The sequence below is a fragment of the Sciurus vulgaris genome, assembly GCF_902686455.1.
Source record: "Sciurus vulgaris genome assembly, chromosome: 10".
NCBI classification, from domain to species: domain Eukaryota; kingdom Metazoa; phylum Chordata; class Mammalia; order Rodentia; family Sciuridae; genus Sciurus; species Sciurus vulgaris.
In genome coordinates, this window is record NC_136470.1 from 6,439,777 (window position 1) to 6,467,250 (window position 27,474).

Sequence of the window (27,474 nt, forward strand, 5' to 3'; positions counted from 1 at the left end):
CATTTGCAGTACAAGAGTATTTCCTCCTTGTGCCTCCTGGGTTTGAACTTGAGCTGCACCATGTTGTTTCTGCTTTCAGTTGTTGGATCTTTCCGATGAACTCTAGCTAGAACCTCGTCCAGATGAGAACAGTATTGCAGGGTCCTGCTTCCAGACATTGCTTGAATTTGTAGAATGGGAGGGATTTCCCACAAGGTCAGAGGCTATCCCTTTCCAGATTAACCTTCTTCTTTTGGTTGTTTGGAAACTAGCTTCATCGTTCAAGTCACTTAGAAGCAACTACAAGAGCAGTTAACAAGTTTGAGCCCCCTCTTTGCAGACTCAGGGTTTCTGGGGGCCAGAAGACGTTGGACCAACTGGGACAGGTTAAGGAGTTTGGATTCTATTTTTGAGCTGAAGGATGACATGGCAGAGTCACCATCCCTGTTGAGAATTCCTGTTCTGCAATTTATAAATGAACTCACATGGCCTCCTCATTTGAGTCTCCCACCCTGCTGTTAGTTGGCCACCCTTGGAGGAGGCCATAGTCCCAACCTGTTAAGTCACGTATCTGTCAGGTTGATTAATAAATCGGTTATGACTCAGTGCCTGAATACTGTGCTGTGACACAGTGCCTGTCTAGTTGTCAGGGCCACTTACGGAGAAGTGACCATCCCTAGGAGAGACTGACATTCTTCAAATTCTTGACTTTAACTTTTTCTTCCAACCTGAATCCCCTTGTGTTGGGACTGCATCCTCCAGGATGGTGAGCCCATGAGGGGGCCATCTCAGTACACTCTGTAGGAATTAAGCCACTCTTGCTAATGTAAGCCAAACCAGTCATGCTTTTTCATTAATTAAATTTGTATTCAAGTGTGCCTTACCTACCTGAGAGGGACATTATCCTCCATAGGATAAGATGGTCCTCTAGATACTTCAAAGCCTTAAAGGTTATGACATAAAATCATTTACTGCTGCAGTGGTGACTTTTCTTCAAGGTCCTAGTTTCAAAGGCATAAGAGTGTTGGCACCTGTGCAACAAGACAAGCAAATAAATTTCTTGTATCACATTATGTATTATTTCAACAAGGTATTAATGTCTCTAACATATGGACAAGTTTAAAAATACATAAATAATAATGAGCGCTCGTCACCTCAGATGGTCTACAACAGCTCACCTCCCAAAGCTGTGCTGGTCATCCTCAGAGTTGCACAGTCAGCGTTGGGACCTGCTCAGAGGGGCCTCAGCTTCTCCTTGGAGAGCCACATGGAAATGAGGGAGGGGCTGTCCCCCTCCTTATGTCATCCTCTATGTCTATTTTTTGTAGGGAACAGGACTGAGGAGGGAGACTTACTCATAACACATTCATTGCTGGTCAACCAAATTAAAATGAGTAGGGTTGTCCTTACAAGTGGGGCAAAACTCATAAAGTGACTGGAATACTTAATTTTTCAAATAGATTTTATTTTTTGAGCAGTTTCAGGTTCACAGCAACATTGGGCAGAAGGTACAGAGGGTCCGCATGCATTCCCTGCCCTCTGCCCAGAATCCCCAGCACCCACACCCTCCACCAGAGGACACGGTGATGTGGATGAAGCCCATTCACACTGGCGTCCAGCATCCACGGTGACCGTCAGGGCTCATCTGGGGGTTGTGCTCCCTGTAGGCTGTAGAAATGTCGGACCATCCTCTGCCTTCTGGGATGTGGACCCATCATTACCTGTCACGTGGCGTGGACTTCCTGTCCTGAGAGTCCCCTGGGCTCTGCTGCTCTCCCTCCCTCGCCCAGTGGGAGCAGCCACTGACCCTTCCCATCTCCGTAGCCTTGCTCTTCTGGAATGTCATATAGTTGGAATGTACAGTATGTAGCCTCTTCAGATTGGCTTCTTTAACTGGAATGCTTCATTTCCCAAAGTCTGCCAGTCTCTTTGTATATTGAACTTGACTGGAATACTTCAAGTGTGATTCAACTAACAAAAACCTACTTACATAAAACACAGTTATTTTAAGTCTAGCTTTCTTGTCTAACTAACTTCCTGACACTTCCTATGGCTGGATAATCCAGGTTTCCCTCGGGCTTCCTTTCCCAGAAGGTGAAGAGGGACGTGCCAGGTCACTCACAGGCCCAGCAAGCAAGGTGGGTTTTAGACCACTCACCCGCCCCGCACGCCTTCCCAGAGGCTTGTGCTGGTGTTGAGACTTCTCAGCATTGAGTCACTGCCGTGGATTCAATGGTGAAAATGCGACCCAGCTGCACCGGGGCTTCTTAGGGAAGAGTTCCTTATCCACGGTCTCGCCTGCATCATGGCTAGGGAGGGTGTGAGGAGAGGGAGATTAGGAGTGAGAAGATGTAGAAGGTGGGAATACCAAGTCCACGCTGTAGGTAGGACAGACCTCAGAGTCTGGAGCGGGCAGCCCAGGCCTTTGGAAACTGGGTCCAGGTTATGGATCCAACCTGAGCATCCACTGCTTCCCCGCCCAACACCCGGGGTCCTCTGGCTCAGAGGGATGGTCCTACTTTCATGCTTTTCCTCATGGGTCCTCATCCAGAGATGCTCCTCCGGTGCCCAGTCCCTCCAGTTATTCAGGAGTCAGGCCAACACACTTCACCTCCATTCCTTCCTTCCTCCATCCATCATCCAAATGGTTAAGATCAACCCTGCTCTTAGCATGGACATACTCGGAATTTGTGCAAGAACTATTCACCATGTGTCCAAAATTGAAAAAGAAAAGAACAAAAAATAAATCCCTGCCCTGTGGAGCTGGTACCCCCCATTGTGACAAACTTCCTGACTCTTCTTCCAATGTATTTTTGTCCCTCTATATTAAAGTAATTACAGTCAGTCTTAAATGACAGACATGGAGGATAAACCCTCTTTATGTCACTACCACCAAGGCCCATTATAGTTTTTCTGCCCACAGTGAATACCCAGCGACGTTATTTGGGTTAAATACCTAGAGAATCTGTGCTAAAATGATGCCTATGTGCAGTCCCCAGGAAGCACATAAACCGGAAGGGTCTTCCAGCATCCAAGTACAGATGCAAATTTAAACATGAAAGCAAAACCTCAAGTTGCCTTGACATTACCTGGGGCACGCCACTTGCTCATCCCAAGCTGCACCAGGTACACCAACACGGACAAGCTGGGCAACGGGCATGGAGTCCAGGGAGCAGCTTCTCAAGCTGCCCCTTGCTCACGGACACAGCTGACTCTGTAGCAGTCAGGCAGTCTGCCATCTGCCTGTTTCCTGCTGCTCTGTGGTCCCCTCGACAGACCTGCTTCCAGTTTCACTAGAAGACATGCCGCTTCTGTGGAGGCTCAGAGGGAGACAGATGTTCTGCTTTGTAGATAATGGAGAGTGGGCAGCCCGCTCCTTTAGTAGGTTCTTCCCAGGGTTAAAGAGTCGAGAGTCAGCACTCAGCCATTGGGGTGCATAAAAATGCCAGTCCCCACTCCTGGACTTTACATCACACGAGTTCCAAATTTAACACACCACGGAGCCCTGTTTTGGAAGAATCAAGATTGACTTTTTCCCCTGCTCAGAGCTCTCTCTTGTCAACGTAAGGGGAAAGCCAGTGAGCTTCCCGTTTTGCAGCACTTTGCTGCTCAATATGTGTTCTTGTTAAGGGCTTTTTCTTGCCATCAGACTGTGGGTACTTGAGGGAGGAGAGGCTGGGTCCTAGCCACATTGAAACCCCCTGTAGCAGCACTTTCAAACTTACAATCTCAGGACCCTTGAAGACTCTTCAAAATGCTGAGGATGCTAAGGACCAGCCATTTACATTGGCTATTGGCCATCTATTGCTAAAACCAGGAGTTTTAAAACCTTGGCTTATGAATTCACTTAAAAGTGACTATAACAGGGCTGGGGATATGGCTCAGTTGGTAGAGTGCTTGCCTTGCAAGCGCAAGACCCTGGGTTCAATCCCCAGCACCACAAAAAAAAAAAAAAAAAAAAAAAAAAAAGTGACTACAACAACTATCACATTTTGTGTGAAAGCCACATTTAAAAGGAGACGTTCGGGGGAAGAGTGGGCATTGTTGCACCTTTGGGTAAATGGCTTTATTGCCTGGCCTTGGAGGAGGCAGCTGGGTTCCCTGCCAGCTCTGCGTCCATCGGGTCTGTCCTGGTAGGATGGCGTGGAAAGCTTCCGGTTCACTCCCAAGGATGGGGATGGAAAAGGCAGAGGACACTGCCGTGCTGTGACAGCACTCCCTCGGGCCTGGGGACCCCGGGGGCTTCCAGAAGCACACTTTCCGAGTCGGTGGCCTGAAGTGTGGTAGCTGGCACTGTGCTGGGTGGGGGGACACCTCCTCTACCTTCCGGGAGTGCACACACTCTTACGGGTTCAGCTGTGTCTCATGAATTTGTAGGTTGAAGTCTTAACCCTCAGTACCCCAGAACGTGACCTTACTCAGAGATAAGGTCTTTACAGGAATCATCCAGTTAAAGCGCGGTTATCAGAATGCGCTAGTGTCCTGGGATATTGGGACACAGAAGCGCATAGGGGTGTGAGAACACAGGGGACGATGGCCATCTACAAGCCAAGGTGCGAGGCCTCAGGAGCAACCTGCTCTGCTGACACCTTGATCTTGAACTTGGGCCTCCAGGACTGAAAGACAGTGAATGTCTGCTGCTTATGCCCCGGGCCTGGGGGTCTTCGTTTTGATCTCCCTGTGCAGACTGAGGCATAGATGGTGCAAGGGATACTGAAACTGGGTTCAAAGGCAGCTCTGAGGTCCAGTCTGCTGGCTTTTGGAAGGTTCCACCACAGGCCGTCGGGCTGCCCTTCAATAACCAGGAGACCCATTCTGCAGACAGAGTGTGAGAACTGGAATTCTCCACAGTGGTGCACGGTTCTTCTGAATGCTTATCATCAAGTTTGAAGAGGAAATAGCTGGACATTTGAATCACTGCTCAAGTCATAAACCTCTGCTCCAGTGCACAGTGAGCAGGAAGGAAGTGACCCCACCGTTGCCCTTCTCCCGTCAGAGGCCCTTCAGACGCAGCCCTCCCACCCACCGCTGTTGCTGGGTGGGCAGTGATGAGGACAGGGGCCACTAATGGTGGTGGCTGGAGGTCAGTTTCCCCAGCTGCCCTTCCCCAGGAGTGGGTGGCAGGTGACCTCAGTGAGGTATTTCCTGTGTGTGCCAAATCTTTTAAAAGTGGCCTAGCTTCAGAATGAAAAGTTCCCAGCGTTCCTGTATGGGAGAGTGAATGGAGTTCCCACTGCATGTGGGGCAGGGGTGGCTGTAACGTTTTATTAGGTGTGGCTTTCGCTGGTCACATGGCCCACATACTATGGACATTCTGATTGCATTTAGTGTTGAAAATAATAAAACTTAAAAGATAGAAAGAATTCAGTTTGCAAAGCCCTTAATGGAGTGGAAAATATTAGTACAACTCAGGGAAGAAGACAATTTCTGGGCTTGCAGCCAAGACAGCTAGAGAGAGTCAAGCCCAGAGAGACAAGAGCAGGTCCTTGCAAAGGCCCGTGAGGCTCCGGGCCCAGCCTTACCTGGCTCGCCCCCACACCCTCTGCTGGAGTGCTCTCCCTCCCCTCCAGGGAAGGGCTCCCTTCCTGACCATTCCACATCCCAGTATTCCACCCTCAACCTCCCGCACCCGCCTCTGGCCTGTGTAGCAGTGGCCAGAGCTGGAAGGCAGATTCTCCTGAAGTCCCCCGTCACTCTTTCCTCCCTGAGGTCTGCTCGGACCTCCCCTCCACAAGGACCACCCTGACCACACTATGTGAGAAGCACCCAGCCACCCTCTCACCTGAGCCCCTCCCCGCTGGGCCTTCCTTCTGTCACTCTTACCCTCTTTGGCCCAGCTCTCGGAGTTCACTTGCGTGTGGTTCACCTCGTCCATCTGGTTAAATCCGGACTGATTCTGCAGCTCTGGGCCAGGGCTGGGGTTCTGCCTGTTTAACAGGGACCCATGTGCTGCTGCTAGCAGCTGCTGGTCCGGAGACCTGACTTCGAAAACAAGGTTCTAGTTTACTCTCTAACTTATGGATTGATGGATTTTAAAAGTTTGGTAGAATACGAGCATTATGTACACGGGGACCTTTTTTTTTTTTTTGGTCACTGATGTCATGTAGAAACACCTAGAAGTTTCTGGATTACAAATGGTGTTCAGGACATGTTGTTGTTGAATTTGTGAGTAAGTGAATGCTGTCATTCCTGGAGGGGACATGTGATTATAGTGGAGATGAGGAGGACTTTCCTACGAGGTAAACTTCTAACCTCTTTGAATTAAAGTGTCTTGCACCCGCTGACCGCGTCCCACTCCCTGTGGCGTGGAAGGACCGGTATGTGGGTGATGACAAACCTGAGGTTAGTACAGAAATGCTAACTTCAGGTTGCCAGAGTAGCAGAAGCAAAGATGTTCACCAAGTTGAGAGGATGTGCTGTGAATTTGTCCCCAGAGGGAAGTCTAGTGGCGGCCAAGCCTTTGGACTGTTCTGGAGTCTGTGCACAGGGAACCAAGTGCCACCTTAAATGCAGAGACACAAGTAGAGCCACAGTTGGAACTGCACCCGCCCTGTGCGGGACCCCGGGTTCTCCAGCACTGACTCCTGTGGGGCCCTGGGTCGCTGGGGAAGAAGCTGCATGAAACCTAGCAAGCGAGAAAACACACTCACCATCCCTCCAGGGTCGTCTCACCCGGAAGCTGGGGACAGTGCTGAGGCCACTGGAGGGCTCATCCAGGGTGGCTTGGGCCTCGTTGGGGAGGTGGCCCAATAGGGTGCATGGAGGAAAACTGGCCTGTGGGGAATGAGCAGAGATGGGCGGGTGCAGGAGAAGGGACGGGCTGTGGGTGACCCAGGAGGAGAGCAGCCTGGGCAAGGGCATTGGGAAAGGAGGGCACAGCTGATGGTCCTCAGTGGTGCTGAGTGGGTGGCGAGGGGCCGCCTGGAGCATGGAGCCACGGGCTATGGGAAGCCCACTGTCCATCTTGGCAGGGCAGCATCAGGACCAGCTGCAAGGCCCGAGGAGTGAGCAGAAGTTAAAAACTCAGAGTCACGAAACATGTCTTAAGTGTAGCCCTCCCTGGTTATTTGGGTATCCAAGGACCACTTGGGCATCAAACCCTCAGATGGTCAAGTCCCAAAATGGTATAGTGTTGGCACCTATCCTAAGTGCATCCCTCATACTTGAAGTCATCTCTAGTGACTTACAACACCTGCTACAATGTTAATGTCCTGGATTGTTTAGGGGAAAATGACAAAGAAACAAAGTTTCTCCAGTTTACTAGAGATGAAACATAAAAAAAAGTTTGACTTCCCATTGGTTAAATGTGTGGCTGAGGAACCTGGGAGAGATGAAGGGCTGATGGTTTGGTCTCATGCACCACCAGCTGCCACCCTGCCCCAACCCCTGGACCCACACGTCCACTCATTTGCTGAGAGCAAAGTATAAAGGAGAGATATTGACGTGAGCGAAAATAAAGTGAACGACGGGTAAATGCGCTTGGTCAGTGTTGGGGAAGTGAGCCGTGCGTGTAGAAACCCTGGATCCGCAACAACTCATCACCACCAGCCCAGTCTCAGAGGTCAGGGCCCTGGGAACCAGTGTGGCCACTGCTCCATGGGCCTTGGGGAGGGCCAGAGCGTCGGGTGGTCTGGTTGGCTTGGCATTTTCAGATCAGGAGCTTAAGGGTTAAGATAAGACAGGGGCACAAGTGGCTTCTGATTTCCAGGGCACAGTTCTTTACACTTTGTTTTAATTTTAAGTTAGTTTAAAGTGCAGCTTTGTTTACAAAGGTAGCCGTGAGTGTAAGCGTGGAAGACTGGACAGCAGGAGACGCGCTCTCCTTCCTACTAGGGAAGCTGCGTCCATTGGCAGAAGCTCCTAAGGGCCTCACAGTGCAAGCTGGAGGGGTGGGCTCTGCAGGGAGGGAACTCGCATAGGCCAAGGGCCTGGTGGGCAAGTGTCCACCCCTCCCCTGTCGACCTCTGGCAGCAGGTGTCTGTGCTGCTCAGAACCTGCATGACAGTGCACAAGAGCCCTGGAAACTCCCTCCTCCACCCCTGGGAAAGAGAAGCGGATAGGCGAGTCCACAAGTGCGTCTTCCATGAAGATGAGTGTGATAAATAGAGATCCCCATAAGGGGACAGTCAGAGACTCGTGGCGCATCGAGATTTCAGGCCACCAAGCTGTTCTGCAGGGCAGACTGGTTTCCATATGGATGAACCTACAGATTTTGAAAGAGCAGTGGTGACTTCCAGAGTAGACAAATTTCCAGAGAGGCTTAAGCCAGATTCCAGGAGAGCCCTGCTGGGCATGCTCTGTGCGTGCCTAGGTTCAAACTGTTGGGCAGGTTTACAGTTTATAACCCCAGTGCTTTGGGGGTTGAGGTCAGCACGCCCAGTTGTGAAACTCAAGTGGGGCAGCCCGTTCATTGGTGCCTTAAAAGTGTTGGGAGGACAGGGCGCAGGCTGGTGCTCACACTGCGTCACAGGAAGAGAATGAGCTGGGTGCAGAGCATTCACAAAGGTTTTGACACCCTGGCTACTGGGTCGCCTTCCTGTGCAACAACCGGGGAAGATTTATGTGCTGGAAAATCTCCTGCAAAGCCCAGGCTTAACCTCCTGGCCCTGGGGAGCGAGGCATCATCCTTCTTGGAGCCCAAGAACCAGCTTGGCAGGAGTCGGCTCCTCGCAGGGCTGAACATTGGCCTGCTCTCTCCATGGTGGGGATTAGCATCTAAGAAAATGGAAACACCCACTTCCCCTGGGGACTCTACACTGTGAGCAGTGAAGAGCAGGAGGAGGTCCCCAGAGCACCCGTCAGCCGTGTGGACTTCCTCCGTGAGCTCCTCCTCCTGACCCCAGCTTCTGCAAGACGTCCCATTAGGAGAACCAGGCTTCTCTTTATGATCGGCACATTTCAGGCCCAGAACAGCCCCAGTGTCCCTGTGTAGGAGGTTGGCTCCCCCCACGTTTGGTGACAAAACCAGCTCTCAAGTGCTGACTTCTTGCCACTGGCACGAAAGAAGGTGTCCGCAAGGACATGGGAAATTAAAGCCTGCAGAGAGCATGGGCAGAGCCTGCAGTTAACCTCTAACCCACACGTGCAGAAACCAAGCAGTGGCAGCTCCGTGTCCATAGAGCTCTGCCCGGCCACAACAGCTGCTCAAAGATGGCAACGGGGAGTGTCCAGGCCGGTGTGGCAGGAGAGTGCTGCAGTCAAATCAAACAGAAGCCATTCTGCTGCACAGAGGGTCCTTAGAAAAGGTCAGGAGACCAGACCCTCATTCACTAGACAAGGAGGGTGAAGCCTCAGAACAGGAGGGGCCCTGAGTGGCGGAGCCATGAGCCCCTGGGTCTCCATCCAGAGCCCTGCTTCTTGATGTCCCCCGGCACCTGCTTACTGAAGCTGGTCTGATACCCATGGTGGGGGGATGACATTGGTTCTTTAAAAAGTCAAGGCTGCTGTCACACCCCCTCTTATGGAAAATTTCGGATCAGATGTTTGAAGGCCTGAGATAGATACCTGGTGAACATTAGCTAAACGAGAGACAGACTCATGGGCGGAGGCCAGGACATCTGCTGCTTCTCTTCTGCTTGCCAGGGTTTCCCATTGTGCCAGAATTTTCTCATGAATAAAATACTTGGAATTTTATCGAAAACAATGAATCCATGTGTCAGAGATTCGTGGGTGAGACCCATTCCAGATGTGTAGCACACTGTATGTTTAGCATGCGTGCGTCGAGAAGGCCGGGCATGGGGCTGTTTTTCAGCCTCTGAAGGCCTCAGGAATGCTGCCCCGTCTTGCCTGGCGTGCGGATGGTCCATTCCGAGAGAAGAATGGTGCGTGTGACTGTGTCTCTCTGTGAGCCTTGGGCTGCTGTTCCGAGCAGCCTCTTGGCCCCTGAAAGCCAGACTCACTGAATTTCCACCTGAACTGGCAAACTTAAAAAATCAGAAGGATAGAGTGGGACTGTGGGCTTCTTCATGAAGCAGCCATAGAAACACGTTCTTGTACAAGTTCATTGAAAACCCTAAGGAGCTTTTGGGGAAGTTAATAAACAGCATCATGGACCCACACCCTGGAGGAGAGGTCCTTCCTTCAGGAGTCTGCAGAACAGCCACAGTGTGCTCTGGGCTGCTCTGGGGGAGGCAGGGGTTATGTTCTAAGAACACTGCAGGCACATCCATGTACCCAGCAACTCTTCTTTTCTTTCTTTCTTTTTTTTTTTTTTTTGTGCTTTTCTTTCTTTTGCTGATGCTGGGGGTGAACCCAGGGCCTCATCAACACAAAGCAAGCACTGCACTACTGAGCCGCGTTCCAGCTGCTGGTTGGTTTTATAGAGAACACCAGCAGCATGCTGGAGAATGTTCCAGAAGCCATCCTTTCCCACACAAAGCTTCTGTGTGATTGACATTAGTATGGAATTGTAGCTGGAAAACCACGAAGGCACTGAACCAGGGAATTAAAGGAGTCAATCGCACGGGGCCGAGCTGAAGGATGTGTTCTTTTTTATTTTCGTTTTTCCCCACAGGTCAGCTATGATATTCATTAACTAAGTATGTTGAAAGTCAAGATTGACATTTCACACATGACTGACCTGGCAATGATTCCTGAAACAGAAAGTGATTACAAATTTAAAGAAACTCATTGACATGTGTCACATTGCACCTCTCCCTGACTGCTGTGCACACTGGGTTATTTGCTAATTTAACTGCATATTCATTGAATTTCTCCACCTATTAGTCTCTGCTTTTACTTTCTGTTTAGGTTGGATGGAGACAATTAAAAAAAAAATTTCCCTTGTGTTCAACTTGAAATGAAACTAACCAATTGGAAAGTGTCATTCCAGAATTTGTTGAACCCAGAACTAGTCACACTATTTGGTTAAGTGTTGGATTTTTGTTTGTTTGTTTTGTTTTGTTTTTTGTTTTTCAACCAGAAAGCCCCCTGTAACTCTTCTTTTTTTAATTTATTTTTTATTTTTTAAATATTTTTTTCACACATGTACATAGGGTAATAATGTGTGTCTCATTATAACGTCCTCCCCATCCCTCCCCTCACTCCCCTCTGCATAATCCAAAGTTCCTTCATTCTTCCCTGCCCAACCCCCCTCCACTTTGGATGAGCATCTACTTATCAGGGAAAACATTTAGCCATTGGATTTTTGAGATTGGCTTATTTCACTTAGCATGATATTCTCTAGTTCCATCCATTTACCAGCAAATGCCATAATTTCATTCTAAAGGTTGAGTAATATTCCATTGTGTATATGTACCATAGTTTTCTTTATCCATTCTTCTGTTGAAGGGCATCTAATTGATTCCATAGTTTAGCTATTGTGAATTGAGCTGCTGTAAACACTGATGTGGCTGTGTCACTGTAGTATGCTGATTTTAAGTCCTTTGGGTATAAACATAGGAGTGGGATAATTGGGTCAAATGGTGGTTCCATTCCAAGTTTTCTTAGGAATCTCCATACTGCTTTACAGAGTGGTTGTACCAGTCTGCAGTCCCATCAACAATGTAAGGGTACATTTTCCCCACATCCTCACCAACACTTATTGTTGCTTGTATTCTTGATAACTGCCATTATGGCTGAAATGAGATGAAATCTTAGAGTAGTTTTGATTTGCCTTTCTTTAATTGCAGGACATGATGAACAATTTTTCATGTTTGTTGATCAGTTGTATTTCTTCTTCTGTGAAGTGTCTGTTTAGTTCCTTAGCCCATTTATTGATTGGGTTATTTGTTTTTTGGTGTTGTTTTATTAGTTCATTATATTTCCTGGAGATTAATGCTCTGTCTGAGGTGTGTGTGGTAAAGATTTTTTTCCATTCCATAGGTTCTATATTCATATTATTGTTTGTTTCCTTTGCTGATAAGAAGCTTCTTAGTTTGAATCCATCCCATTTATTGATTCTAAATTTTACCTCTTGTGCTTTAGGAGTTTTGTTGAGGAAGTCAGATCCTAAGCTGACATGATGAAGATTTGGGCCTACTTTTTCTTCTTTTAGGCACAGGATCTTTGTTCTAGTGCCTAAGTCTTTGAACCACTTTGAGTTGAGTTTTGTGCAGGACGAGAGAGAGAGGTTTAATTTCACTTTGTTACATGTAGATTTCCAGTTTTCCCAGCACCATTTGTTGAATAGGCTATCTCTTCTCCAATGTATATTTTTGGCACCTTTGTCTAGTATGAGGTAACTGTATTTATGTGGGTTGGTCTCTGTGTCCTCTGTTCTGAACCATTGGTCTACATGTCTATTTTGGTGCCAATACCATGCTGTTTTTGTTACTATGGCTCAGTAGTATAGTTTAAGTTCTGATATTGTGATGCCTCCTGCTTCACTCTTCTTGCTAAGGATTGCCTTGGCTATACTGGGTCTCTTATTTTTCCAAAAGAATTTCATGATTGATTTTTCTATTTCTATTTAGAATGTCATTGGGATTTTAATAGGAATTGCATTGAATCTGTATAACACTTTTGGCAGTATGGACATTTGACAATATTAATTCTGCCTATCCAAGAGCATGGGAGATCTTTCATCTTCTAAGGGTCTTCTTCAGTCTCTTTCTTTAGTGTTCTGTAGTTTTCATTGTAGTGGTTTTTCACCTCTTTTGTTAGATTGATTACCAAATATTTTATTTTTGTTGAGGCTATTGCAAATAGGGTAGTTTTCCTGATTTCTCTTGCAGTGGATTCATCGCTTATGTATAGAAATATATTTGATTCATGGGTATTGATTTTATATTTTTGTACTTTGCTTAATTCATTGATGAGTTCTAGAAGTTTTCTGGTGGAATTTTTAAATCTTCTAAATATAGAATCATATCATTGGCAAATAGTGATCATTTGAGTTCTTCTTTTCCTATTCATATCCCTTTAATTTCTTTAGTCTGTCTAATTACTCCGACTGGAGTTTCAAGGATGATGTTGAGTAGAAGTGGTGAAAGAGGGCATTACTGTCTTGTTTCAGTTTTTAGAGGGAATTCTTTAAATTTTTCTCCATTTAGAGTGATGTTGGCCTTGGGTTTAGCATAGATAGCCTTTACAATGTTGAAGTATGTTCCTACTATCCCTAGTTTTCTAGTGCTTTGAACATGAAGAGGTGCTATATTTTGTCAAATGCTTTTTCTGCATCTTTTTGAGATGATCATATGATTCTTGTTTATAAGTCTGTTGATGTGATGTATTACATTTATCGATTTCCTTATGTTGAACCAACCTTGCATTCCAGGGATGAACCCAACTTGATCATGGTGCACTATCTTTTTAATATGTTTTTGTATGTGATTTGCCAGAATTTTTGCATCTGTGTTCATCAGGGATATTGGTCTGAAGTTTTCTTTCCTTGATGTGTCTTTGTCTGGTTTTGGTATTAGGGTGATACTAGCCTCATAGAATGAGTTTAAAAAGGTTCCCTCCTTTTCTATTTCATGGAATAATTTGAGGAGTGTTGGTTTTAATTCTTCTTGAAGGTCTTGTAGAACTCGCTTGAGAATCTATATGGTCCTGGGCTTTTCTTGGTTGGTAGGCTTTTGATGGCATCTTTTATTTCATTGCTTGAAATTGATTTGTTTAATTGATCTGATTGTGTATGTCCTCCTACATCAGTTTGGTTAGATCATATGTCTCTAGAAATTTGTGGATGTCTTCCAAGTTTTTCTGTTTTATTTGAGTATAAATTTTCAAAGTAGTTTCTAATTATCTTGTGTATTTCAGAGGTCTGCATCATGATTCCTTTTTCATCATGAATTTTAGTAATTTGAGTTTTCTCTCTCTCTTTGTTAATGTGGCTAAGGGTTCATCAATTTTATTTATTTTTTTTCAAAGAACCAACTTTTGGTTTTGTCAATTTTTTGAATTATTTTGTTTCAGTTTCATTGATTTCAGCTCTGATATTAATTATTTTCTGTCTTCTGCTGGTTTTGGTGTTGCTTTGTTCTTTTTCTAGGGCTTTGAGATGGAATGTGTAGGTCATTTATTTGTTGACTTTTTATTCTTTTAATGAGTGAGCTAAATGCAGTTAACTTTTCTCTTAGCACTGCCTTCATAGTGTCCCTGAGATTTTGATATATTGTATTGGTGCTCTCATTTACCTCTACGTCTTGTTTAATTTCCTCCTTGATTTCTTCTTTTATCCATTCATCATTCAACAGTATGCTATTTAGTCTCCAAGTGTTGGAGTAGCTCTGATGTGTTCTTAGTAATAAAAGATGCAACATGATCATCCTCCACATGTCAGATAGACATATTATTTTTAAATTCAATGCTTACAAAGCATAAGCCACCCACCCCACACAGGAGACTGCATAATCTTCTTGGCATCTGGCTTATTAGAATAATATGTCTAGAAATGAGAATCCTGCCTGGAGCCATGTGAAGGCTTTGGCTCAGTCATTCCCACTTCCTATGTGATAATCGTCTGAATAGAGTGTTAAGGCCTCTCCAGCCTTTTACATGCAGCCGTTCCTTTGGACCATTTAACCAGGCTCGCCAGGAGCTGGGCATCTGTGACCTGAGCCAGCTTTGCAGTCGAAGACTTCACATCACTTGCCAAGGAGCACCAGCCTCACCTGGGTGTAATCAAGTGGATTCTGGCTCAGCAGGCCTGGCGACCCCGAGTCCCCACTTAGAACAGGCTCCCAGAGAGCTCAGCCTTGGAGCAGGCAGAGGCTGAAGAAGTTACAGAGGGCAAGGACTCAGTCCAGCTTGACTCAGGAACCTGGACTCCAGACCCAGGACTCCTTTGTTCTGCCACACTGTCTCCTACCTTCGGGTGCTTCTCCGTGTTCATGTCAAGTCGTGTGATTGGGAAAACAAACAAACAAACAAACAAACTTTCCATCTCAAGTGAGTTATTTAAAGCTAGCTAGAAGAAAGGCTTTCACCTGGATGCGCAGAGTGTGACTAACAAGGCTACAGAAACGAGTGTCAGAAGTCAGGAGTACCTGGCGCCCTGCAGGCAGGCAGATCTGGAGGACCGAGCTGCCTTTTTTCGCTCAGATTTAAAACATATAAACAGGATGCTTCTGCACGTGTTCTTAGGCTTTCTTGTTCATCTCCAAGATGCCTAATGTGGGAGAAAAATGTTTCTTTGCAAGAGAAAAGAGAAGCTATTAACATCAAGCTCTGTTTCTTTTTGAAGTTAAATTTATTTTAACTGACACATAAAGACACAGAAATCGTACCCATTAGTGGAATACCCTGTGATCCTTTGAGAATGCACGTCCACATCATGCATCAGGTTAGATTCCTGGGTCTCTCAAACACCAACCTCAACTGAGCAGATGCCCCTGGCCAGGCTAAGTAGTCCCTCGTTTGCATTTCGTGTGGATTTGGAGAGCGGGGTGCACAGCCCTGGGAGGGCAGAGGGGAAGTACCGAGAAGCTACAGGTTGGTCTCGTACTTTCCCAAGTTTCATTTAGATCTCGTTTTTGTTATATGGAACATAACCAGTCCTAGAAAGCTTTTTACGAAGCGCCAGTCTTCTGCTCCTAGAATCCAGTGCTTCTCCTCTCACTCTGGAAAAGTTTGTTTTCTACCAGGGCTTGTTCTTTTCTCACTACAGTTCCTGGCTTAGGCTTGCGTGGATCGAAAGTGAAGCCCACACTGCTGTGCTCCGGGGTAGCATGACGTAGTGCCCACTGCAGGCGGCCTCCAGACTCTGCAACCGGCTCACCTCACTTAACACTTCGGATGATGGAAAATTTTGGACTTCACTCACAGAATTATGACAGGACTCAGTATTATTTCCTGACTTAGTCCTTTGATTAATATGAACATCAGAGGGTGTGTGATGTCAGTAAACTATTTTGGTTTAGAAAGACAGAGAAGCAGGACCTGCAGATGGTTGTTTCAATAAAGGTACGGTCAGGGGAGAAGTAGTTGTGAGCAAGGAACCAGCTTGGCCTGCTCAGAGCCCATTAGAGAAAAGCAAGCTCAGGCTCCTGAGCTAAGGCAGAGGCAGGAGATCAAGCCTTGCAGGACAAGAAAGGAGTAAGCAAAGGTGAAAAGCGAGAATTCAGGTTTTCTGCATTATTAAGGCAACATCTGTCTTGGAGGGGACAGATTGTCTTGAAGGTAAGGAACGTGTGGAAGTGATGCATTAATGAAGATCGGAAGGCTGTATCTCCTTATCATTACCTGTATTTGTTAATATATATGCATGCAGTGTATGTGTGCATACCTAAGTGTTAATATACATGCATGTAGTATGCATGTGTGCACACACGTGTGCGAATGCATGTGCACACATGTCCTGCATCTCGTCCCCAGCACTGGGCTGGAATTGCAAGTTGTAAATTTGTTCGATACTGAAGCGAAACCACATTGGACAAATACGCTCTTTAGATGGACTTCGTTTGCCTACATACATTTTTTCTTTGAGGTTAATCCAAGATTTTTTATATTTTTGAAAGACTAAAATAGCAATGTGTTAAATTAGAAAAACGTGAACACAAAGCTAGATGCTGTGTTTAATATCTGATGTTAATGTTTCCTCCTCTGAAGAAACAAGAAAAGAAAAAAAATGTCTAGCAGGAACAAAACCGATTGTGCCCAACTAGAAGAGGCGTCTTGAACTCACACTGATGGGCTGTGGGCACGTGTCGTAACCACAGTGCGCGCTGGGCAGACCAAGCTTCGCGTTGCCCTCTTGGAATTGGAAAAGCTTGAAGGCCGAGGCTAGGAATTCCCGTGGGGCTGTGCCTTTCTCTGGGCTCATGGGCAGAAGGGCTTCTGCTTTGGTTTGTTTTGCTCTTTCCGTCTCCAAATGTGATTAGGAATCAGTCTTCCCAGAAGCATCTTCTAGGCTTTGCCTCGAAGAGAAACTATAGACGATGTCTTGAGACAGCTAATGAATAGTTTTCCAGTCCTGTTAGGTCCACAGACATCCGTTGAAGGTCTCCAGAGTGGCATGGGCTCTGGCATGTTCCAGATGGTGTCCTACCTGCCCTGTTTTCCTGAATATTATTTGTGAAGAGAGGGCAGGCATCCACCTGCTGTGAATTCCGTACATAGTTCTCTCTTTGGGTCTGAATAATTGGATTAACCAAAGAAAAGAGCAGATTTTCTGGTCTGAACCATTACCTAGGAAGTAATTACGCAGCCGCGGGACCTGAGACTCAGGGAAGACCAGAGGCTCCTGACTCATGTCCAGGAGATGCCCCGCTCTCCACTCACGGCCCCGATCCTTTATTCCGTCCTAGGTCCTGGGATCCTGCGCCTCGTCCCCTCGCTCTTCCTCCACCTCCTCTCCACCAGCTGCTCTCTCTCTAGGTGGTTCCATCTCTTACCTGTGAGAGCAGACCTTCTGTGGCAAGGCAGGGCATTGAAGGCTGTGCGGGGCGATCCCTGACCCTCCTCCCTGCTCCTCATTACACCAGGCAGTGGCTGGTCTCAGCCCTGGGGAGGGGTGACTCCACCCAGACAGGGCCACTTCCACCGCGTCCCCTGCAGCGGTGCCTCCGTTTCCGGCCCTGCCGTCCTTCTGACAGTGGACCTTCTAACTATCATGAGAATTAAAAGAAGATGTCCCTTACAGCTGAAGATGCCAGGGGTGAGAAAAAAGACCACTTGCTTGCCCTCAGGGAAGAAAGGCCGCTAGTCACATGGGTGCTGCCCTTGACTGACAGGTGCGGCCAGCCCTCCAGGTGCTGCCACTGACTCTAAAGTGCATACAGGTCTCTCGCCCGTGTGGTGTGAGCCACACGGACTGTTTCACGAGGTAACCCGGCTTATTAGGTGGCGAGGCAGCTGGTCATGGAAGGGGTTTCAGGACAATGTGTTATTGGTCACCGTGTGAGGAGTGAAGCCATGTGCCCAAGTCAGCTTGGTCATGTGTGAGGGAACTTTAGGGGCAGTTTTACAGTGGACTGTAACGGCAGAGAGCCTGGAGAGAAGAGGCCACTGGTGTAAGATGGCACTGGTTTCCTGAGGCCACGTCTCCACACCAGGTTGGAATAGCAAGGGCCTCTGTCAGATCAGTATTTTAAAGCACAACTGTGATCTTAAAATGCTTGTTCCACACATTTTTTTTCTATGTACTACTAAATAATTAAGGCACGTGAGATTAAGGGAACGGAAGGCTCATGGGAATCTAGTTCTCTGAGGTCCATCTGGCCATCTTGCTAACTTTTGAGAAGCGTGTCCAGACCGTCTCCCTCAGTGCTCCTCACTTGCCTGGTGGTGGGGACAGCTGGTCATTTGTTAAGATTTTTCTCAGTTCCATACTTGGCCACTCCCAGATTATCAGGCAAATTTAAGCATGATGGATTCTCTGTATTAACAATGTAGTATTTTAATGGACCTTGGGGATCACAAGTGAGAAACAAATTGGGGCCAAAACCCTGATTTTATAACTTTTACTTGAAACCTAAGAACCTAACAAAACATTGATCTGTTGCAGAAAGGCATCAGGATCTCTGAACTCTTGCTAGAAATGCCAGTCTGCTTAGAGAGTGTGTTCCACTTGAGTTTTCTGCTTTGTTTTTTGTTTTTTAAAATCTAAATATTCTGGATGCAGACTTGAAAGCAGACACTCACTCTAGTCTCACGGTATGAAATATAATCCAGTTGAGTCCTCCCGCCCTGCAGGAACTGTGGATGGGCTGTTGTCCCATGACCAAGCCCCAGAGGAATGGTGCTCATGTGTTATTGATGTTTTCAGTGCTCAAATGAAGTAATCAACGCTGGAGTACAAACACAGCGGTGCCTTCAGTTTGGGGTCGATTTGCCTAGAATTTATGTGTTTCTCATAAGTTCATAAAAAATGGGCTTGGGAGGCAGCCACTTGCCACATCAGACTCCCCCAACTTTCCTGGAGCTGCAGAAAAACACCCCACACCCTGACACTCAGCAGGCTCAAGTTCAGGTCTTTTTATAGTAACGCAGAGTCGGCTTATTAAGTTATTATGCCACATTTCTGTCAGGTTTTGGCTGTTTTTGCAGTTCCCAAGCCCTTGGCTGGCTGCAGGTTCTGAAAGAAGAAACTTTCCTGTTGACTAGGGGTCTGCAGATGCAGGCAGGGCAGGTGGGCAGGCTTGGGCAGGTAGGCGAGGTGGCAGAGGTAGGAAGCAGGCCTGTGTCCCAGAGGCAGGGAGTCTCTGAGGCCCAGTGCAGAGCTCACCTGTTCCTGGTTACCACCAGGCTCCGGACCCCCTCCTGATTTTAATCCCACTGGGCTGGAGCCTCTCCCCTTTGAAGCCGAGCTGGCGGCAGGAGAATCCACTGGGATTTGGTGATTCAGACTTAACACAGGGGTGATAAAACCTCCACCTCCTAAGTCAGGCGGAGGAGCCCTGTGGCTCTGCAGCTTGGCTTTCCAGCAGTTAACTCCAGTGACCATTTTGTTGAAAAGGGCTTTCAAACTACCCCTTTGTCTTCTTTTGGCCTCCCCGTAAAACAGCCGCATTGGTGTGAGCGTGTGAATTTGTGCATTGCTTTCCTTTTCTCAGGCTGAAGTCAGTTCTGGGTGCTGGGCAGCCTCTGTTAACTCAGAACCATTTCGGGGCTGCGCTTTCTGATTTCATTTTTCTGTTCGGAATGTGGATCCTACCCTTTTTGAAATGTTCATCCTGAAGTCTCCTCCAAGGTAGAATCTTTCCCCTTTCGTGAGCCAAAGCAATGGCGTGGTGGCTTTTACAATTCGGAATTATAACACCTTCCTCATTTTTATGCAGTGTCAACTTTTAGAAGAATTTTAAGATGTAAAGAAGGGGTTTTGCCTTTTTATCACTAACCTCAGTGCGGTTCCCCCCACCCCACATCGATCTCAATTCACTTTGATTTCTTTCTTTAGCAGGGAGCTGACCTGGTCCTTTGCCAGATGTGAGAACAGCTCCTTTCCACAAGCACGCACTCAGGCTTACTGTGAATGTTTTGATCGCCCCCGACCCAGTACTGTGCTACAATATTTGGCCAGTGGCTTTGTTCAGAAGAATCTCTTTATCTTGGGGATGTGCTACTATTTCAAAGTTATTGCTTCTCTTGTTGTTGTTGAAGACCTTTATTTTTAATTCGTAATTTAAAATTCCGCCTGATCCATATATGTGACCTGTGTTTGCCAACTGCTGGTGTAAATCACACACACATTCATGCCTCTTGCCAGCCCAGATCCAAAGCTAACATTACGTAGCTGCTTCCCCGTGAGCGAGCCTTGCTTGGGTTGGTGGCGGGGAGGAGAGGGCGGCCCCGCCTTGTTTTCCGTTGTGAGTTTGCGGAGCCTTCTGCTCGGCACAGATATGGGAAGGGAGGAGAAATTCTAATTTTTGCCTCGACTGGTCAGCAGGACCACTGAGTCTGTTGTGCAGACTTGACTTTTAAGCCCATGCCTGTGCACGTGGCGTCCTGGCACAGATTCTCTCCCTGTGACCAGGACAGAGGGCCGCATCATCCACTCCCACAGCACCGAGGTGGCCCTTTGCCACTCCACCACCTGGCCGTCTGTCCCTGTGCCCGTCCGTCCCTGTGCCCGTCCTGCTTGTGTGTGGCATGTGGTGTGACTACTCTGCCCTGCTCCTCTCCTGCCTGGCCCTCACTCTGGCCGGCACAGCCCAACTTGGTGGAGCCTGTATTCCCGTTTGGACTTCCCTCTTTCTCAGGGGGCCACAGGCTGGGATTGTAGGGGATCCGGTGGGGTCAGGGTGGAGTGTCTTCGCACAGACCCTGGCACTGCCCTGAGAGCCGACCCTAGTGCTCTGTCCTGCTGGCTCTCCCTACGGCTGACTCAGTATGCTGTGGGTCAGGCATGGACGCGTGTGCCCCTGGGAAGCTGGAGGAAAGCTGGGTGCCCGGGTGGTGGAGGACAGCGTGGCAGGACACCCAGGGCGGGGCAGGAGGGGCGCTTTTAAATGGCAGGCCTCCATCTCAGGAAGGCTGCTGGGGGGCGCTGCTGCTGGCCAGCATCCTTAGTTATTTAAAGGTCAAATCAAAGAGGAAGGAGGAAGCGCAGATTTAAACACACCTCCCAAGCCCACGAGCAGGAGAAGGCGTCGCGGGGCTGCGGGACAGGCAGGGGACACGATGGCACTGCTCCTGCTTGACGGGGCCAGCTTGCTTAAGACCAGGTCTGGGCCTTCTGGATCGTGGGAGGTGAGAAGGTCTCCCAGTCCCGGCTGCCTCCACAGCTCCGTTAAAAACACACGGCCAGCTAGCGTTGGCGTCCCGGGGTGCACAGCAGACTGAGGATGCCGGAGGACGGAAGTAAAAAGAGCCCTCACGTGAGAGTTGGTGTGTGTGTCACAGAAGCCCCGACTGGGTTGTCTCACGGTGGCGCTGCGTAGCTGCCGGGCAATAGATCATCCAAGTAGTTGAAATTCCAAATCGAGTTTGCCTTTGCTGATTTGGCTGGAGAATATAAACATAGCCATAGGCTAACCACTTGTTTGACTTAAAACCACAGAAAAATGATCCAACCATGACAAATTTCTATTTCTTCTCCTCAAATCATGCAGAAGAGCAAAGATATTAATAGAAAGTACAGAGGGGGGAAGAAAAGAGCTCTTCACTGATCCAGATATTTAACGTCCTGGTATTTGGAGGCATCTGGATAGTTCACAGCTTTTTCTTCTTTTTTCTTTTTTTTGGTTCATTTATCATCCAGATGTTTGCCATCATAGAAGCGCCACTTGGAGTTCTATTTCAGCTAATAACGTAGAGTGGAAATATCCGTATCTGTCTGGCTGTCCTCCGGTCTCCCGTCTCCCCTCACTCTTCTAAGGACTTCTTCCTCAAAATCTCTTGGAAACGTGGTGATTTCGCCAGATGCTTAGGTGTCTCCCATTCGTTTCTTTTTTAATCTTCACGCCCATTCTGTACCCTGTCGGCTTGAATTATAGATTGCATTTGTCAAATAATGACACACACACTTGAATGTCTTCGAAGACCTTTGAAATTCAACTTCCTTGGGTTGAGATTAAAGTGGTCCTATCTGCTCCGCAGCAGTCGAGCCCGGGGTGCTGGGGACCTGCCTCCCGGGGCTCCAGGCCGGCACTGCCAACTCTGAGTCTGGCAGGAACATACCCAGGTGCCTTTTCTTCTGAAAGGTAGAAGTGGATACCCTAGAAACCACCTGAAACGTGGTCCCCGTCGAAATGAAGCCAGTAGCTTGTCGAGAGGTGACCATCCTTGGCAGTGTCCTGACTCTGTCTCTCTCTGGGCCTCCAGGAAGCTTTGTCCGTTGTGAGCGAGGACCAGTCGTTATTTGAGTGTGCCTACGGAACGCCACACCTGCCGAAGACAGAGATGACCGCGTCCTCCTCCAGCGACTATGGACAGACATCCAAGATGAGCCCGCGTGTCCCTCAGCAGGACTGGCTGTCTCAACCCCCGGCCCGGGTCACCATTAAGATGGAATGCAACCCCAGCCAGGTGAACGGCTCCAGGTAAGGCGTCAACTGGCCTCGTCCTCCCGACCTCCTGTTCCCCACCCTAGAGAGAGCAAGGTGGAAGTTAGTCCTGCTTCTGCAAAGACTGCTTCAGACAGGGAGGCACCGAAGGGTAACGCGGGCAGCATGGAGAATGCGTTCTGCAGTGGTCCGTGCTGGTGGTAGAGGCTGTGAACCAGCCGTGTTTATCCAGGACTCTCTCTGAAGGTGTGGCGCTCAGTTCTCCTTCCCAGGCGGGAGCCTCTGTAGGGGCCTGGCCCACACGGGGCAGGATTCATCTCCCAGGGTTTATTGCTTGGAAAGCAAGGCCGTCCTTGACTGGATGGAGGGTGAGTGTCAGCTAGTAGCCAGCCTGGCGGCCAAGGAGTCTGCCCGCAGCCGGAGCCTCCCCAGCCTCCCTCACCCCTCCGAGGCAGGCCCTTTGTTCTCATTGTAGCGCATGGTGCCTCGCTCCTGTGATTGCTTCCCGGGTTTGTCTTAGACATTGTGTCACCTCCACTGAGATTGTGTTATCTTGTGCACACCTGCACCCAGCACCTCAAAAGCATTTCATTGGATGTCGTTTTGAAAAGTCCAGTTAACTTTCATTATAATGTGCTTTCCCAGATCTATCCAGGCAAAAGAATGTAGAATCTCAAGGCAAAGAAGGACAGGTCCCTTCATCCGTCACCTGGTCTACACTTCCACACGGTGTCACGAGAACGGTTCCCACTGTCCAGGGCTTCGATACGTGAAAGCCCTTTACACCCAGAGGTCCAGCAGCCTCTGAGCAGCCCCACGAGGAGTGCTTGTCCCCAGCTGGTGGCTGGGGACACTGATGACCAGGCATTTTTGGCTAACCCAGAAGCACCACTTAAAGGGAGTCAGAGTCCAGGCTGGAAGCAGGAGTGTCTGACTGCCCCCCAGAACCTCTGCCGCTCTGCGGCTGTAACGGGCCCTCTTGGTTACGTGTGTGCTGGTTGCAGTGTGGAATGTGTCAGTGCCAGGCTTCATGAGCCCTGGGGACCTCGGTGTCAGCTGCTAGTGCAGGGTCAGGCGACGGCCACTCAGTGCCCCACAGGGAAGGTCAGCCCAGGGCCGAAGGTGCCATGCAGAGAGATGCTGACGCCCCCGGGCTCCCAGACATCTTGCTGTGTGCTTCGCGCTTCCTGCAGGTGAGAAGGACGTCAGTGACAGGTGCCACGTGGAGGTCCTGCAGGTGGGAAGGACGTCAGTGACAGGTGCCACGTGATGGGTCCTGCAGGTGGGAAGGACGTCAGTGATAGGTGCCACGTGAAGGGTCCTGCAGGTGGGAAGGACGTCAGTGACAGGTGCCACATGATGGGCCTGAGGTGGGAAGGACGTCAGTGACAAGTGCCACGTGATGGGTCCTGAGGTGGGAAGGATGTCAGTGACAGGTGCCACGTGATGGGTCCTGAGGTGGGAAGGACGCCAGTGACAGGTGCCACGTGATGGGTCCTGCAGGTGGGAAGGACTTCAGTGATGGATGCCATGTGACAGGTCCTGAGGTGGGAAGGACGTCAGTGACAAGTGCCACGTGATGGGTCCTGCAGGTGGGAAGGACGTCAGTGACAGGTGCCTCGTGATGGGTCCTGAGGTGGGAAGGACGTCAGTGACAGGTGCCTCGTGATGGGTCCTGAGGTGGGAAGGACGCCAGTGACAGGTGCCACGTGATGGGTCCTGCAGGTGGGAAGGACTTCAGTGATGGATGCCATGTGACAGGTCCTGAGGTGGGAAGGACGTCAGTGACAGGTGCCACGTGATGGGTCCTGCAGGTGGGAAGGACGTCAGTGACAGGTGCCACGTGATGGGTTCTGCAGGTGGGAAGGACGTCAGTGACAGGTGCCTCGTGATGGGTCCTGAGGTGGGAAGGATGCCAGTGACAGGTGCCACGTGACAGGTCCTGCAGGTGGGAAGGACGTTGGTGACAGGTGCCACTTGACGGGTACTGTAGGTGGGAAGGACGTCAGTGACAGATGGCACGTGATGGGTCCTCCAGGTGGGAAGGACGTCAGTGACAGGTGCCTCGTGATGGGTCCTGAGGTGGGAAGGACACCAGTGACAGGTGCCACGTGAAGGGTCCTGCAGGTGGGAAGGACGTCAGTGACGGGTGCCACGTGATGGGTCCTGAGGTGGGAAGGATATCAGTGACAGGTGCCACGTGACAGGTCCTGCAGGTGGGAAGGACGTTGGTGACAGGTGCCACTTGACGGGTACTGTAGGTGAGAAGGACGTCAGTGACAGATGCCACGTGAAGGGTCCTGCAGGTGGGAAGGACGTCAGTGACAGGTGCCACGTGATGGGTCCTGCAGGTGGGAAAGACATCAGTGACGGGTGCCACGTGACGGGTCCTGCAGGTGGGAAGGACGTCAGTGACAGGTGCCACGTGACGGGTCCTGCAGGTGGGATTAAGGCAGCTTGTCTTGGGTCTCCAGGAGGGATGAGTCCCAGCATTTCGAAAGGGACTTGGTAGAAGGGCCGGCCTGGGGTCCAGGATTCCAGGGTCATGGGAGTCGTTCAGTAACGGTGGGAAGACATCTCTGTGCTAAAGTCTGTGTATCAGTGTTTTTTGATCATTAACCGTATAAAGTCTGAGACTTCGAAGAATTCAGTGCAGTCGAGCTCTACAGGGAGCGGAAATGCTGTGTGGGAGAGGAGTGGTGGGCTCAGGTGGGAAGAGGGGTCCCTTTGAGTCCTACGTCCTGCCCCCACATGCTCACGGTGGGGACACCAAGAGTCCCGGCTTTTCTTCCTCGGAGGCTGCCGTCCACCGTGGGTAGTGTGCCCGTGTGCGTGTGTGGCAGAGCGGTGGGAACGGAGGGCAGAGGAGAACCTGGGCGGGGCTTCCCCTGGCGGTGGCGGTGCCTGGGCCCAGGTGGAGGAAGGCCGGTCTGCACAGGGCCAGCCTCCGAGAGGACCAGGGCCAGGCAGGCGAGGCCAGTGCTGCAGACACGGGTCTCTCTTGTTCTCTGTGCCACTCCTGGATTGAAGAAGTAGCGTAAAGCCAGCAACTGTGTGCACGGAAGTGCCAGTCCGGTGCTCCGAAGCGTCACCGTGCGTCCCAGGGCCACTAGCTGAGGTCCACTCTCCATCCTGCTCAGGCCTGGGTGACCTGCCTCGCTCGTGGTGGTACCCAGGGCCTTGGTACAGGGCACCTTGACCCTGGCCAAGAAACACCCCCGGGTGGCTCACAGCTCCTCACCCTCGACGGGCGATGCTCCAGATGGACCTTTGCTCAGGAGGGAGACAGGGCGGGTGCCGGGCTGAGGTCTCGTCCCAGGAAGGGCAGTCGGGTTCAGGGCCAGCTTCCCTGCAGGCAGCCGCGGCTTTCTGCTCAGGGCCCTGGGGCTGCAGCGTGGAGGGTACTCCAAGGCAGATTCGGAGGCCCAGCTCGGCTTTGAAGAGGCTGGTGACCTGGCTGGGCAGCTGGGGGCTCTGTGAGCCACGGGGTCAGCCTGGCCGGGCCTCCATGGAGAGAGTGTCCTCTACCCTGGAGGTCCTCGGGCCTCCTCATTGGAAAGTGGCAGCAGATGAGAGGAGGGAGGCTGAGAGGGTCTGCTCAGGGCCTCGCACCCTGTGACCCTCAGCTCCAACATGCTCCCAGCTCTAGTGACGATGCCAAGGTCGGCCAGTCACCCAGTGGCAGCGTCCCCCACCCGGGAACATTCTGGGGATGCAGAGCGGGCGGGTATTGGTCCTCTTTGCACAAGAGGCAGACCCAGTACTCACAACTGACTTTCCAGAGCTCTGGATCCTCTAGACTTGTGGGGTGTGGAGTCTGACCTGGCATGTCTATTGGGTCCTCCAAAGAAACGGAACCTATGGGACATTTGAATATTTTAAGAGCTTTATTTTAAGGAATTGGCTCATGCAGTTGCAGGAGCTGGCAAGTCTGAAAGCTGGAGCAGGCTGGAGGCTTCAGCAAGATTTCTACATAAGTCTTGAGGCAGAATTTCTTTTCTGGGAAACCTCAGGTTTTCTCTACAGCCCTTCAACTGATTAGATGAGACCCACCCACACTATTCAAGGTAATTTTTTCTAGTTACCCCAGCTGACAGTGGAAGTTAACACCTTTACCATGTACCTTCATACCTAGATTCACATTTGCTTAAGTCACTGTGCTGTAGCATAATCATGTTGACACAAGAGACCAACCACCATGCCTGATTCTGTCCCGGTCTCTATGCTGGTCAGTGGTGGGACCATTCTCTTTTCAGATGTCCAAAGTACCCTTCCTGAGGTGGCCAGTTCCCTTACATTGGAGACACTCAACCTGGCTGGACAGGATGTGGTGGGGGTGCATCGGGATCAGATCGATGGCTCACCAGGGACCCTCTGGGCTCTGAGACTCACAGAGCATTGAGAGGTATCTGCATCGTTCTGCCTGGAGGGTCAGAAGTGACCTAAGTGGCAGAGAAAGGACTCACCCAGATCAGATCCACAGGCCTGTGGACCCACTGTGTGCTCTGTATGCAGGTTAGGTCTGAGGTGCCGGGGCTGAGGCAAGGTCGCAGAGGTGCCTCTCGGATGCAGAGGGGCACCCTGCAGGGGTGCGTGGTGCGGCACGGCTCCCCCTCTGGGAGGGCAACACCACCAGGGCGCCGCTGCTGCCCCGCCACCTTCTGCGCCTTCAGGTGTGCCGAGAGGCTGGCCTGTCCCCTGGTCCTTCCAGCAGCTTCTCAGTGCCCTGCTCTGAGCTGCTGTGCAGAGAGCTTTCCTGCAGCAGTGCCTCTGGGAGCCAAGCACAAGGGCATCGGGTCGTCACTGCCGGATGTTGCTGGGACATGTGGGTAGTGACCTGCATGTGGTCACTGCTCTTTGTGAAGGCCTCCGTGGGAGAAGCGCGCTCTCTGTAGCTCCCGTCTGCCAGAGCAGGACCCCTACTTTTGCTTAGGGTCCCTGGGCACAGCCCCATCTGTCCCCCTCCCTGCGCTCCCTGCAGGGGAAAGGGCCGCGTGCTTGGGGAGGAAGGAGGGACTCTGCTTCCAGCCAAGGGGCGGAATGGTGCGAAGCTCAGCCCCAACGTGCTTTCGAGCTCCTGAGATGAAACACAAGTGGCAGAAGGAGATCCATCGCCGTTATAATAGTGTTTCTATAAAAATAGCCGAAGGAACGCTGGAGAGACGGG

General features: G+C 49.8%; 1 protein-coding gene across 3 annotated transcripts in view; it reads left to right on the forward strand.

The window, feature by feature from the left end:
* ERG (ETS transcription factor ERG) overlaps positions 1 to 27,474 on the forward strand; it is a 102,199-nt gene that overhangs the window by 28,652 nt on the left and 46,073 nt on the right. For all 3 annotated transcript variants that reach the window (XM_079155848.1, XM_079155849.1, XM_079155850.1), the window contains exon 2: positions 22,126 to 22,343. In XM_079155848.1, coding sequence (XP_079011974.1) covers positions 22,126 to 22,343 — 218 coding nt within the window. The remainder of the gene's footprint in view (positions 1 to 22,125; positions 22,344 to 27,474) is intronic.